Genomic DNA, 12,627 nt, shown 5'->3' on the forward strand with positions numbered 1-12,627 from the left:
AAGCACGCTATAACGCTTGGCAGTTTCTTTTTAGTAAATGGACAGTTCTGTAACGTACACTGTGAGTGTAACGAATACTCTAAAACCCACTTTAACTTGTAATTGCCTGTTCTTGATAGTGCTGCTGCTGTGTGACGCTGACACTAGTTGTGATTGGTAGATAACTATCTTGACCTACAGTGCAACAGTTAATTTCGTGTTGTGCTGATAACTAGCTTATTTTACGGTTAAACCGGTTACGGTTGAAATCCAAATATGTCGTCTGCGTACCACTGAAGACAAAATATTTCTACTCTGTCTTTTCTAGAAGTGGAAAATCGCTAATATGCTCGTCGAAGGGTTAAAACAAATACACCACCTGTGCCTTTCTGGGATTTGAAGTCTGCGTTAGTGTCCATTACAATGACGAGGCATGAAAGAGACTTACCGAAAGAACTACAACTCAGCCTCTCGTGTGATACCGAAGTACAGCTCGCAACACCGCCCTCCCCGGTCCTCGGCCACAGCTTTGTCAGGCAGAAAACTTCCTGAATGAGACACAAACCACAACAAGAGGGTGAGTAGCCCGTCACAGCAAACAACTGAAGCACTTGTCTGTTATTGTAATTTTACTTGTATGTTTCCGCTCTTTTATCACTAAACGGTTAGCTAGCGATATAGCGCCTAGCTTGTTAGCTAAGGACGGAGTTGATCACCTGCTCTTAACTGCTAATCTCATGTTAGCGCGTGAACGCTACCGGTAGTTCGCTTTTAAACATTATCCACCTCCTTGTCACCGGCTCGCTGCCTCTCTTCTCTTAATTGGCAACAGTATCACCGCAGGTAAGTATTGTGCTGTAACTTTAAATGTCAACCCTCTCCTCCACCTGCGATGTGTGTATTTTAGTGTAGCGTTAGGTAACAAACTTGTTGGGGTTCAGTGGTTCTTCTGGCACTATGGCATCGCCTGTCATTTGCCCGCTACCACAGAGGTCGGTCAATGGTGCATTTAATGAAGACGTGAAAAGGAACCACCTTACCTCAGTGACCTTTACTCACATGCGACTGCCACAGTAGGTGCCATTAAAGTTCATGACGACGAGATAATTTAGTTCAAAATTGCCACCACAGCAAAATTAAGGTGTTCGACCTGTAAATGTCACAATGAGTTATGGCCATAATCTTCTCAGTGTAATTTAGTTTGTTTTCATGCAAAGGTGATATTAGGGAGGTCTAAGTGCCGTGGTGGTTTTAAACTCAGCGAGATGGTAATGAGCCAGACATGCACAACTTCAAGCCATCTGCTGTTTTTGGGACTCTGTGGTGTTTCAATGTTTATAACCTTAGTGGTTCAGGACGAATTGCAATGAGTCACACAAATGACCCCAAAATTTGACCATTTAGGTGTGCCATTAAGCTTGCCTAGTGAGCCAGCAACCAGAAATATAAGAACCCTGTTGCAGGCACACCGTGATGTAATGCTTTCATGATGGTTACTTGTTACACCTGTGTTTGATTAGTTGAAATGCCCACCTGGGCAATGTTCATTACATATGCGCAGATGCATAGTTAGGAATTACAAGTCCTATACACAGATACCACTGTTATCCCCACCTACAATTGTCACAGTTTGCTCCGTCTATGGAAGAAAACTCTAAATCTCAGATGATCATATATGGTTTTCACAACATAAGTTGAGTTTACGTGCTTTGGGAGTTAACACAGATTTCACTAATTGACCTTTCGTACTTGTCACCATTTGTCCCATATTCAAAATCTCTCCAAGGGGGACAAGTTTTTGTCTGCACGGGAAATATCCTTAACAAATATTAATACTGTCTTCTATAACCTAAATATGCTTCTAAATGCTTTACACATGACCTGGGTGCTGAATGGCCTACACAATTGACAAGGTTAAAATGAATTTCTTCTGCTGGGTGTGGTCAGAGCTGAAACAGGTTTGAAACTTTTAGCAAGAGAGGGTACCAAGACACTGTATAGTGTACTCTATAAATTCTACAGAATGGCTGTTTGTTACCATGTGTGTTGTCGTCTCCCAGTGGTAGCTGTTTTCACTGTGACTGATCCTCCTCTCATAATCCTTGTCAGCAATTGATGTAAGGAAACGCTTTCACAGTGGATGTTTGATGTATGTGTAATATTGGGTCTCAAATGGCAAAGTAAAACATCTCATGAACTTAGGAGCCTTCTAAGTGTAGGGGCATAAAGTCACGGTGAGATGAGGCACGTGCATGCAGACAGACTTGGTATGCAAGTGAGCGTCCCTGCCCTACAATTGATGATCTGTTGTATGATGAGTATGAAGAACAGTGTCATCTTACACTATGCAAAAGTGTCACAGAACAAGCAATAGCTGAGGAAGAACTGGTCCTGTCAGTGTGTCAGATACAGGTGTGTGTGTGTGTCTGTTTGTGCGAACAGAACACAGGCCAATGGAGGAGGTAATCGTAGACATTTTTCTCTTTTTTCAACCACCAGGATTCACTCCTTTCTTCTGACAAGATTGAGAGAGAAAGATCACTGTGTGTGTGCCAAGCTTCTGTATTTATCACAGTGATATTTTTATTGCAGCAATAATACTGGAGAGGGTGGCCCTTATTCAGGTATGACTCATGCCAGTTTTGTCACCATTGCACCCAGCGGAACAGTTAAGTGCATTTCTTTTGGCAGTGTGGCTGTTATGTGATGATCATGTCTGTGACTGAAACGCCTTATGGGAAGTAGTACACATGGGATTTTATGACACGTAATGGGAAGGAATGCTGGTACATTGTTGGAATTATTATAAAAAGTAAGTTATAAATTTTTACCACCTTTGAGTAGCCACATTTTTCATTCTGTCCACTCTTTTCAATAAAAGAACATTTAAATGCTCCAATTTTAAGTGGTTAAATTGATTCCTGCTTGTAACCATGCTGCATTTTTCTTTGAATCCCCATCTCAGCCATTTTCATCCACCACCATCTTATCTCACCCTGTTTGTTCACCTGTCCTGCCCTCTTCCTCTCCAGGTCCTTGTCTGCCCTCTTTCTGTCAGTCTTCCTGAGTGATTGAATGTGGTGGACCTGGCATCCGTGGACAGGCACACACACAAAGGGCCATTGACTGGTGAAAGATGACCATGGAAGACGTGAAGAATGAAGCTGACGCTGCCTCCACAGTTTCTATGGCTCTCTACAGTGTGATGTATCCCGTCTTCAACGAGGTAAAGAATGCAGGGTTTCAGTTGAAGTGGGAAAAAGAAGAGGTTTGTTGCATGAGAAATAATTGTGGATGAGACTTGTCAATATTCAGGTCAAGTAGAGGAGATTGTAATGGGTGCTTAATGAAAATGTTGGAGGTTAACTGAATGGGATTTTGTCAAAGGTTTATGGTTTAGCACAATAGAAATAAGGAAACAGGTGTTGAATGATCCTTGTTAACAACAAGGATACAGTAGGTGCTTTATTACTGTTCATATGTGGTGGGTATTGCACACACGATGTATCTGCATGTATATACGTACATGTGCACTTACTTGAGTGTTGTGATTTTTTTGCACTCATACAAGTTAAGTTTACCTTTTACTTTTTGTCTGTGAGGTCTCTGCTCTGCACATTTACCCTGAAAGAAAATGTTTTTAGCCGCACTAGCAACTCTAGAGATGGAAATGTTGATCTGTCATTCCACCACTTTGGTTTAGACTGAAATATCTTAGCAAATATTTCATGGATTGTCAGAACTTTTTGTACACAAGTTCATGGTCCCTAGAGTATAAGTTTTCCTTTAGAGAATTAAACATTTAGGTTGGCATTTATGGTTTGGACTGAAATCTCGACAACTATTAGATAAACTGGTGCCATACTCGTGTAAAAACATTTATTTGTTCAACGCTTTGGTTTACAACTAAATACCTGCAAAGCTAATGATATTCCCAACAGCCTCAGCTGTATTCTGTGGTTAGTGCTGATAAGCAAATATTATCATGCTAACATGCTAAACTAAGATGGTCATCATTGTACCTGCTAAACCTCAGCATCTTAGCATTGTCATTGTAAGCATGTTAGCATGCTGATGTGAGCATTTAGCTCAAAGCACCACTGTGCGTCAGTAAAGCCTCACAGAGCTGCGAACATGGCTAAACAAAGCAAACAAGCAGCTTAATAAGTAAGTCTTGTTTTCTATTCTCAGGCTGATCGTTCTGAAGTAATAGTAGAAATAAATGGTTCAAATCAAAAATTCAAAACTGTCAAGTGACAAGACAGAGGAAATCAATAGAGCATGCAATATGTGGCAGTACATACTAAACAAAACGCAGGAATATTTCATCCTGCGCCACAGAGAGCAGGAGTATTGTGTTTGAAAGCTTGGTGAACACTATGTTGAAAACAGTTTTTATGGGTGCCGTGGTGGCCTGTGTAATCACTGCGTCATTCCCCATTCTCCCATTTCTTCTGTGTCCAATCTCCAATAAAGACATGAAATGCCAAAATAAGTTTAAATTGCAATTTCCACAAACTACTGTATAGCCTAATGCCTCGTGTCAGCTCATCTTACATCTGACTGCTGTAACCATTTTTAGTTTTCCATTTGTGTTTTTTCAGTATTTCATACTCTTTTGGTAAAGCTGAATAGCAAATAGATTTTTAAAAGACACTTTATTTTAAAACCACATATGTGTGAGCACATGGTGTGCAAATTGACAGATAGAACTTGGATTTTGAAGTGGTGTATATACAGTAATACCAGAATATTGGCTCAGAGGAATTCTTCTGAAGTTCAATAACACAGTGTCCTCCTTTGATATTGCAGGATTCCTGGCTTGTATGTACTTTCTGCAGAATAACATTTCAGGACAGAAGCGAGGCCATGATAAGAGCTAAGCTGTGTGTGTGTGTGTGTGTTTGTGCTACTGGCTTATGTTTGTGTATAATAACTTGCAGTTGGAGAAAGTCAACTTATCAGCTGCACAGACCTTGAGAGCAGCTTTCATAAAGGTGAGGAAAAATTTTTTCTTTTGTTTGTTTAGGTGTCATAGGATGAACTGCCACCCTTCTCGTAATAGCTGTCCCCATCCCTTTTATTTTTTCAGTCATTTTCAGACTTTATGTTGATTTGTAGATTTCATAAATGTTAGTGCCACAGAATACGAGGCTTACTGCGATTACTGTCAGTGCAGCTGTATGTTTGTGTGTTTCAAGGCAGAGAAGGAGAACCCTGGTCTGACACAGGACATTGTTATGAAAATACTGGAGAAGAAGAGCTTAAAAGTCAACTATAATGAGTCTCTACTTCGCATGGCTTCAGACGATGTAGAAGGTATGATGCTTTGTGAGTGGTGTGTGCAAAGAGAGAAGGTGGGTGGAATGTGATGTTGCATAGTACACAACAGCATCAACATGAAATTTACAGTCGGTCAGTAATAAGAAATGCATATAAAACTTCCTGAAGAGGATTCACTTGGATTTCTGTGATGCCCATCCCATTATACGTTAGCCCAATTATCCACTGGGGGGAGCTGTTTCTCCACAGATCAACTGCTTGATATGTTCTCAAATGTTCCTCCCTGTCTGTAATTGAATTCCTTGTGCTGTGTGCAGTGATTGATGGTGGTAATGAATTCACACATGCACACACACACACACACACACACACACACACACTTTGAATGAATTTTAAATGTACCTCCTGCATGGCACAGCCCATATTCTATGATAATTTTGCCTTCACTTAACAAGCCAAACACTATCCCTTTAAACCGTATGCACACACAGTATACTTGAGCCGTATTCATTTTATACATATGCACTATAGATGTGTTTTTCACACATGCTGCCATTATTAATTGCTTCATTTCAGTGTCCCCCGTAGCTATTTGCATCTGCGTTGACGTGACCATCGCCGAGGAGATTGAAGATCTGTATTTTTCTCTTCCTCTTGGTGTTTTCAGAGTTCTTGATTGACAGGCGAGAGCCAGAGTTCCAGGAGCTGAATGAGAGGGCCCGAGCTCTGAAACACATCCTCAGCACCATACCAGATGAGATCAATGACAGAGTAGGCTTCCTACAGACCATCAAGTAAGACAGATCGGTGTGCTATTGTGTGTGTGTCCAGTATACACCAGGTTTAATTCTGTTCAAAATGTTGAGTCCAACTTCTCATATTATTTAATATATAACCAGAAAATGTCTCGAGAGGACTTTTGTCTACCTGTCCAGTGGGTGTATTTATTTTTAATAGTAAATTGTTTGGTGCCTAAGCTAAAGCTTTGATACAGAGCGCCTCTTTATGATGAACACCTTCATTGCATGAAAAAAAAAAAAGATTGTTGCAAGTCAGCACAAGTTAAAAATTCTTTAATAGTTCCTCTGGACTTTTAAGGTCAGAGTCAAAGCACTCCACATACTTGGGGTCGGTCCATATGTTGCTAGTGAGAGCTGAAGTCTTTATTGTTGGCACACTGGTCCTAGTCATGAGCATAATACTGGGTGAAATGTTGCTTCTCACTCTGTCTGAACACACCTGAAGAGCCCCAGTCCACAAGCTGAATCACAAGATGATGGTTTTGTATTACAGCAGCAAGAGAGTATGTGTTTGTGTGCAGTATAAATGAGCAAAACGGTCAAAGAAAAATGGTGCTCACATGAATCTTTTATGAATACATCCAGAGGGTGTTCGACATTCAGTGGAATTTTTGCCAACTGGTCAGTTGAGCTATATCCAGGAATGGTTAAATAATTAATTAGTAAAGATCAGTGTTTATGTGCAATAGAAAATGTTCCAAGGTCTATTTTTAATTAGCAACCCAAGATGAAGTGAAATCAAACCAAGTTTTGAGAGTTCATCTGTGACCTTGGGAACAGTACAAAATTATCTCAGCTCAAAGCTCCACTCACTAGCTTTCAGTTGCATCTCACAGTCTTCATCAGACAGTGGAACTGGCTCAGGTCTCATGACCTAAGTTTAGAGTGCAAATCAATAAAACGTGACGTTTTACTGATCTTAGTGTTACACATTTCTTTGTATGTTATGGAATAGTGAGGAGAAAACTGTAAGGTCTCTGCATGCCATTTTTTATCCCTGTGCACTGCGCGCGTGCACACACACATTCACACACACACACACACACACACACACGCTAAAGAGAAAAAGTGAAAGACGTTTCATTTTCTTGGCCCACTTTGCCATTATTTTGATCGAATCCAATACTCTTAGTGAGTCACCGCTTAAGTTACTTACCCAGCGGAGGGCTTAGAAATAAAATCAATTCAAAAGGAATGCTAAAAAATTAAAGTTATGCAACGGCAGATTTCAAGTGCATACGAGGGGAGAAAAAAGTTGAAGGTGAAAGCATGTTTGCAAGAAAAGGGAAAGAAAGGGAGACAACGAGCTGGATCAAAGAAACGTAGTTTCAGGGTATCACTGCCTGATTAAAAACAGACAGATTTTGAGATATTGTGGGGGTGTTTTTTTTAAACCAACTTGCTTGTGTGTGCCTTCCACAGAGACATCGCCAGTGCCATCAAGGAGCTGTTAGATACAGTTAATACTGTCTTCAGGAAATACCAGCATCAGAATAGACGGGTAAGTAGATACATGAAGAAGAAAATACGCACACACACAAATGCAGTTTCTGTGAAATAAGTGGAGCTGAAAGGCTGTCTGTATTTATTGGTTAGGTACTGGAGAAGCAGAAGAAAGAGTTTGTGAAATACTCCAAGAGCTTCAGTGACACTCTCAAAACCTACTTCAAAGATGGAAAGTATGACACCGTCTGTAGTTTATTCTCTGTTTTTGGATTTTTTCCTGCCTGTTTTTCTTCCTTTTCTGTCTTCTCAGTCACTTGTTCAGCCTTTCTTTTTCACATGCACACACAGCTACCAACACATTTAACAGTTGTACACACACATGCCAGCATGCATGCACGCACACACACACACACACACACACACACACACACTGTCACCACCATGTAAATGGTTGTCGTTTGATCACAGGCCCGCTTCTATCAAATCCACCATTGCTGAATAATTCCCTTGACCCATTTCCTGTGGATTCATGCTGGCTTGTATTCTCTGAAGCCTGACATTCTCTATTCCAACCAGATCAAAGTGTTTCCTGGATCAATCCTAATATTGTTGCCATGGTTTCTTTGCTTTATGATTGACACATGTGTCCTTGTGTCTCTGTCACGGTTGTTTCCAGAGTGATAAACGTGTTTGTCAGCGCCAATCGGCTCACCCACCAAACCAACATGATCCTGCAGGCCTTCAAGACAGTGGAGTAGCAGCCGGAGAAGACACACACACAGACATTTTTATTAGAGAGTAGGTGATATGAGGCTTTGTAATTTGTAATTTTATTATTTTTGGCTGTATAATTTATAATTCTGTGGCTTTGAGGGGAGATCAGGTAGTTTGAGGTTCAAAGCAAATCAGGTTGACAGTAATTGCCAGGGATTTTTAACTCTCTTTTATGTTGTTCTTTTATCTGATTCTTAAGTCGATATTTCTTCATTCTTTTATATATTTCCCTCTCTGTTCAGGACTGTGTAGTTCTGAAAAAGTTTAGGAAAAATGTGATTATTTCCCATGTCCTCAAAAGTTTTTAGATTGCACAAGTCATAAAAAGTACAAAGAAGTGGTGTTCAGTTTTCACATACGTTCCCACATTTTGGACTTTCATTTTATTGTCATTTTTCTATGACGAAACATTATCTTCATCTATATGATGGTATCACATATTTGGCACTAATATCCCACCACTGCATGCATTATATTCAACTTGCATCATTAAGGTTCAAATCATAAAGGGTCAAATCCTGTAAAGATATCAAGGACTGTTCACTGTCAGATTTCTTTGTCCTGTACTGTTGTAGCATGTACTGCTTCTCCCAGTGCATCATAAACCATCACCATCCAGGTGAACAGCAACTCACCAGCTCTGCTGTCTTTATTTTTACTTCAGCTACAGAAATCTATGTGAGGTCTTCACATCTACTGTCTTTTTAAACCGTAGGTGATCAGTGACGTAAAATCTTAAGCCAATGATCTGATCTGAAAGAATGAGGATATGCATTGGCAACGTGTAGTGAACCCTGCCAGGTTTTAGGTTTTTGTTTTTTTGCAGTATGTCAGTGATTTCTTACCTTTTTTTGTGACCCCTTAAAATATCATCTACTTGTGATTCCTGATCACAGGTTTGGTTCTTAGAGTGGACTCAAGGTGTGATTGATCTAGAAGGTTTTTACAGACCTGATGAGCTAAAAGTTTTGAGTATTTCAAAAGACATTGTTTTGCACAAATGTGTTGGGTTGGGAGCAGCAAAGGGAAAATCTGCTGTGAAACACTTTCAACCTTATTTAATTTGGTTTTGCTGGTGAAAATGTTCTTTCTTTCCCCCGCTGAATTTGAATGTGGCATACAATATTTCCAGCAAAACATTCACAATGGTTTGAACTGATTTTTTGGGGGGGCTAAAAAAAACCCTCCAACATCAATGGTAAACATCTGTTTCAATGTCACATACTTAACATCAATGAACATGTCCTTTGTTTTGGACTAGGCTTGTAAAATGTAGAAGTGGTGGTTGTTGAAGGTCTTTACAACAAACAGCAGAAACAGACATGGTTCAGGAAAAGAAGCTACAACAGAATAATTTACAGAACTTTGTGTAATACTTACAGTGACTGAGGGCTGTTTCTCACAACTGCAAATAAACAGCTCAACGCACACCTGAACTGTTGGTTAGGGACTTAACCTGAATTTTCATCTAAATTTCAAAGAAAAATATATTTGACCATGAATGTTTAACTTCTCTTCATCACTGCTTGTCTTTCTTTCTTTCTTTCTGATACTTCACCTGCAAAGTCCTTTCCAACATTCCTTGAAGCAAATGTAAATAAAATAAAGGGACTTGAAATACATTCCTCAAGAACTCAAGAGTCATGAGGAGTGTGTTTGGGGAAAAAAAACACTTTTCATTGCAAAGGAGTTCTGTCACTTGAGAAAGATTTTCAAAAGTGGGTCTCTCTTCAGATTTGCATTGTTGTATGAAAGTGCTTCATTTCCGCTCAGTTGCCCTTGCATTCTCTGTGTTCGCCCGCACCTCTTTCCTCCCAGTGCTAAGATCCGTACCAATTTTTCCCCATTCCAGCAACTTCATTCTTCTCCCTGTATAATAGTGGATTTTCCATGGTGGATTTATGGTGGGCTATTTTGGGCTCTGTACTGGCTCCTACATGCACCACTGTAATCCAATTGTGATAGTGTTAATTTTTAAAGCTTTATTATTGAAATTGCTGAGACCTAATTTTCTGATCCTGTCACCGTTGACGACCGCTGTAATCAGCTAATTCAAGTTATTCCAGGCCATTAAGTCACACACAAGGATTGGTCGTGGTCACTGAAGCAGCAGGGAGGCAGGGAATGATTATATCTGTGTTGGATGTACAGCTTTTGTGTGTATTCATGCTTGCAGTTATACAGGCAATCTATTTGTCTCAGTTTAACAAATCCCCAAGAGACCCCCCCCTCTTTTGTTGTCAATGTGTGTACAGCTACGAGTGACCCACAGGAAGTCCTCTCAGAGGCATTTGAATGGCACTATAAAGCTCTGCTGATGTGTGCTTTTATTTTTGTTCAGGTCCAGGTTCACGTCAGTACTTTTTAAAGTTGTTTCAATGCTGAACACTTTTATGAGCGGCAATAGAATACTAATGTTCTTGTGAATTGTGTTGCTATGGTGTATGTGAGTGTGTGTAGGGGGTAATTGTACCTCACACAGATTATTTTCTCTCCAGCGCCTAATCTGTGAATAGAAGTAACACACACACGCACACATTGTGTTACATACAGACGATAGGGCCTGGACACAGCTCTTTTTGACTACTTGGTTGCCAGGAAACTTAGCCTGAGTCTTTGAGAGTGAGGGATAATAAAAGAAAAGAATTGTGTGTGTGTGAGAGAGAGTATGGCCTCTGCCACTGTCTGAGCTACTGGGGGCAGTTAGTTAACTCTCTCTGGGGGGGTGTGTTGCAGCCAGGGCTGTTAGCGTTGATTGCCACTCAGGCATCGCTGTCTTAGACAAACCTCGGGACACAAAGCTCTGGGCTGGAATCGGCTGAATCTCCCACAGACAAGACCCAGCCAAGGCCAGGACAGAGCAGCCAGAGCCAGAGGATTTGTTTGATATGTCATACATTTAAAAATGGTGTTCCAACACCTCAGAGCATGGGAGACTCTGGGCCAGTTTACTCTGGGCAACCATTGAGGACTGAGAGGATGAAATTGGTCGTCTTGGTAAGTTTTAATTTGTTATTAACTGAGAAACTGTGTGTTCAGCTCTACTATATGGATGTCATGATTAAACAGCTCCTTGACTGAGGTGTGTGAAAGGTACAGCTAACCTGACAGTGATGTTGCCAGACCAAGAGCCTGTCATTATGCAGTTAGAGCCGAGATGGCTTTTTGACTGCAGTGGATGACACTCTGCACAACTTTAATAAACCGCAGACAGAAATCCAGCAGTGACAGTTTCGATAGATCTGAAGCGACCCTGGTAAGGTTTTATTTGTCAAGAGATACGACAGCACTGGACCATGTTTTTGTAGTATTTTTACATGCTGTATGTTCCATATGTCATTTGTATAGTGCATCAGCTCAAAATATGGGCCTCCTTGTGTTGATTTTGTGGAACTGTGTCTGTGTAATCTCGTAAAGACTGATGCCAGCTGCCTGCCGCAGAACAAGTCAGGATGTGGTTGATTAAAAGTTATCACACTCATAAACAAAACACAGCATCATTGAATCGTCCCCAAGGTTTCCCCATTGTTTTCATTTATGACTGTGGCATAAACGCATCTGTTGCAGTGTGCTGCTTGTTGTCAGCGATGTAGGTAAAAAGGTGGATAAACTATCATGAACTATCAGGATCATGCTGCAGTTAATCACTATTATAAAAAAGATAATAGCCACAGCAAAGCATTGACTTTTTTGCTTTCATTACACACCCTGTCATCTAAATATCTGCCCATTTTGGTGCCACTTCCAATGAATTTGTCCCACAGACGCTTATGTCGGGCCAAAATATCAACAAGAAACTTTTTCGTTATCTCACAAAGTACCTCAAAAGTACTTTTTAATCACCTCACCGGCTAATTTAACAAATCCTTTTATTTTTAAAAAACCCTTCATTCATGCTGCTTATCTACCTGACAGCAGTGTTTTATTCCGCATTACCTGACATACCTGACACCGGCATGCTTTGGCAACCTGCAGCATCCATTCTACCGCTCCATTTGGGACCCCATTCACCCACCTTTGAAAGCCACTGAGCTGAGGGACATATTCTGTTGAAAATGGAAGACTTTTGCACACCATTCAACACAGGCGTGTTTGGATAGAGTGAAAAAAGCCCGCAAAGGAATTCTGCTGCTGCTGTGACTCCGCCGTATGATTATGGTGACATGACAACCCGCTGTGATACAGATACAGAAGGTTACTAGGGGATTACTGGAGCTGGGGACATCTTGTTTCGTCATGTAATGCTTAGAAATGCGGGGAATCTATTATTTGACTGTGAGTCTTCAACACAGACTCACGCACACACATGTTCTACCTTCCCGACCTTGTCTGGTTTCCCGGTGAT

General features: G+C 40.7%; 1 protein-coding gene across 4 annotated transcripts; it reads left to right on the forward strand.

Moving 5' to 3' along the window:
• The first annotated feature begins 487 nt into the window (after positions 1-487).
• Positions 488-9,395, forward strand: LOC121608912 (programmed cell death protein 10-like). 4 transcript variants are annotated; one of them, XM_041940345.1, is made up of 8 exons: positions 488-556; positions 3,012-3,205; positions 4,923-4,976; positions 5,181-5,298; positions 5,930-6,056; positions 7,485-7,563; positions 7,659-7,741; positions 8,185-9,395. In XM_041940345.1, exons 2-8 carry the CDS (start codon positions 3,116-3,118, stop codon positions 8,264-8,266), a joined length of 633 nt encoding a protein of 210 aa, XP_041796279.1. In that variant the 5' UTR covers positions 488-556; positions 3,012-3,115; the 3' UTR covers positions 8,267-9,395. The 4 variants fall into 4 exon arrangements, with proteins under 4 accessions (XP_041796279.1, XP_041796280.1, XP_041796281.1 ...); XM_041940346.1 differs by lacking the exon at positions 488-556 and adding an exon at positions 563-822; XM_041940347.1 differs by lacking the exon at positions 488-556 and adding an exon at positions 875-2,603.
• Positions 9,396-12,627: the final 3,232 nt, after the last annotated feature.

The sequence above is a fragment of the Chelmon rostratus genome, chromosome 7 (assembly GCF_017976325.1).
Source record: "Chelmon rostratus isolate fCheRos1 chromosome 7, fCheRos1.pri, whole genome shotgun sequence".
Classification (NCBI taxonomy): domain Eukaryota; kingdom Metazoa; phylum Chordata; class Actinopteri; order Chaetodontiformes; family Chaetodontidae; genus Chelmon; species Chelmon rostratus.

Excerpts from the sequence above, each read along its gene's own strand:
- LOC121608912 (XM_041940345.1), top strand. The coding sequence starts at position 3,116 with ATGACCATGGAAGACGTGAAGAATGAAGCTGACGCTGCCTCCACAGTT. Across the intron at positions 6,057-7,484 it reads GGCTTCCTACAGACCATCAA|AGACATCGCCAGTGCCATCA; the intron begins GTAAGACAGATC and ends TGCCTTCCACAG. Across the intron at positions 7,564-7,658 it reads ACCAGCATCAGAATAGACGG|GTACTGGAGAAGCAGAAGAA; the intron begins GTAAGTAGATAC and ends TTTATTGGTTAG.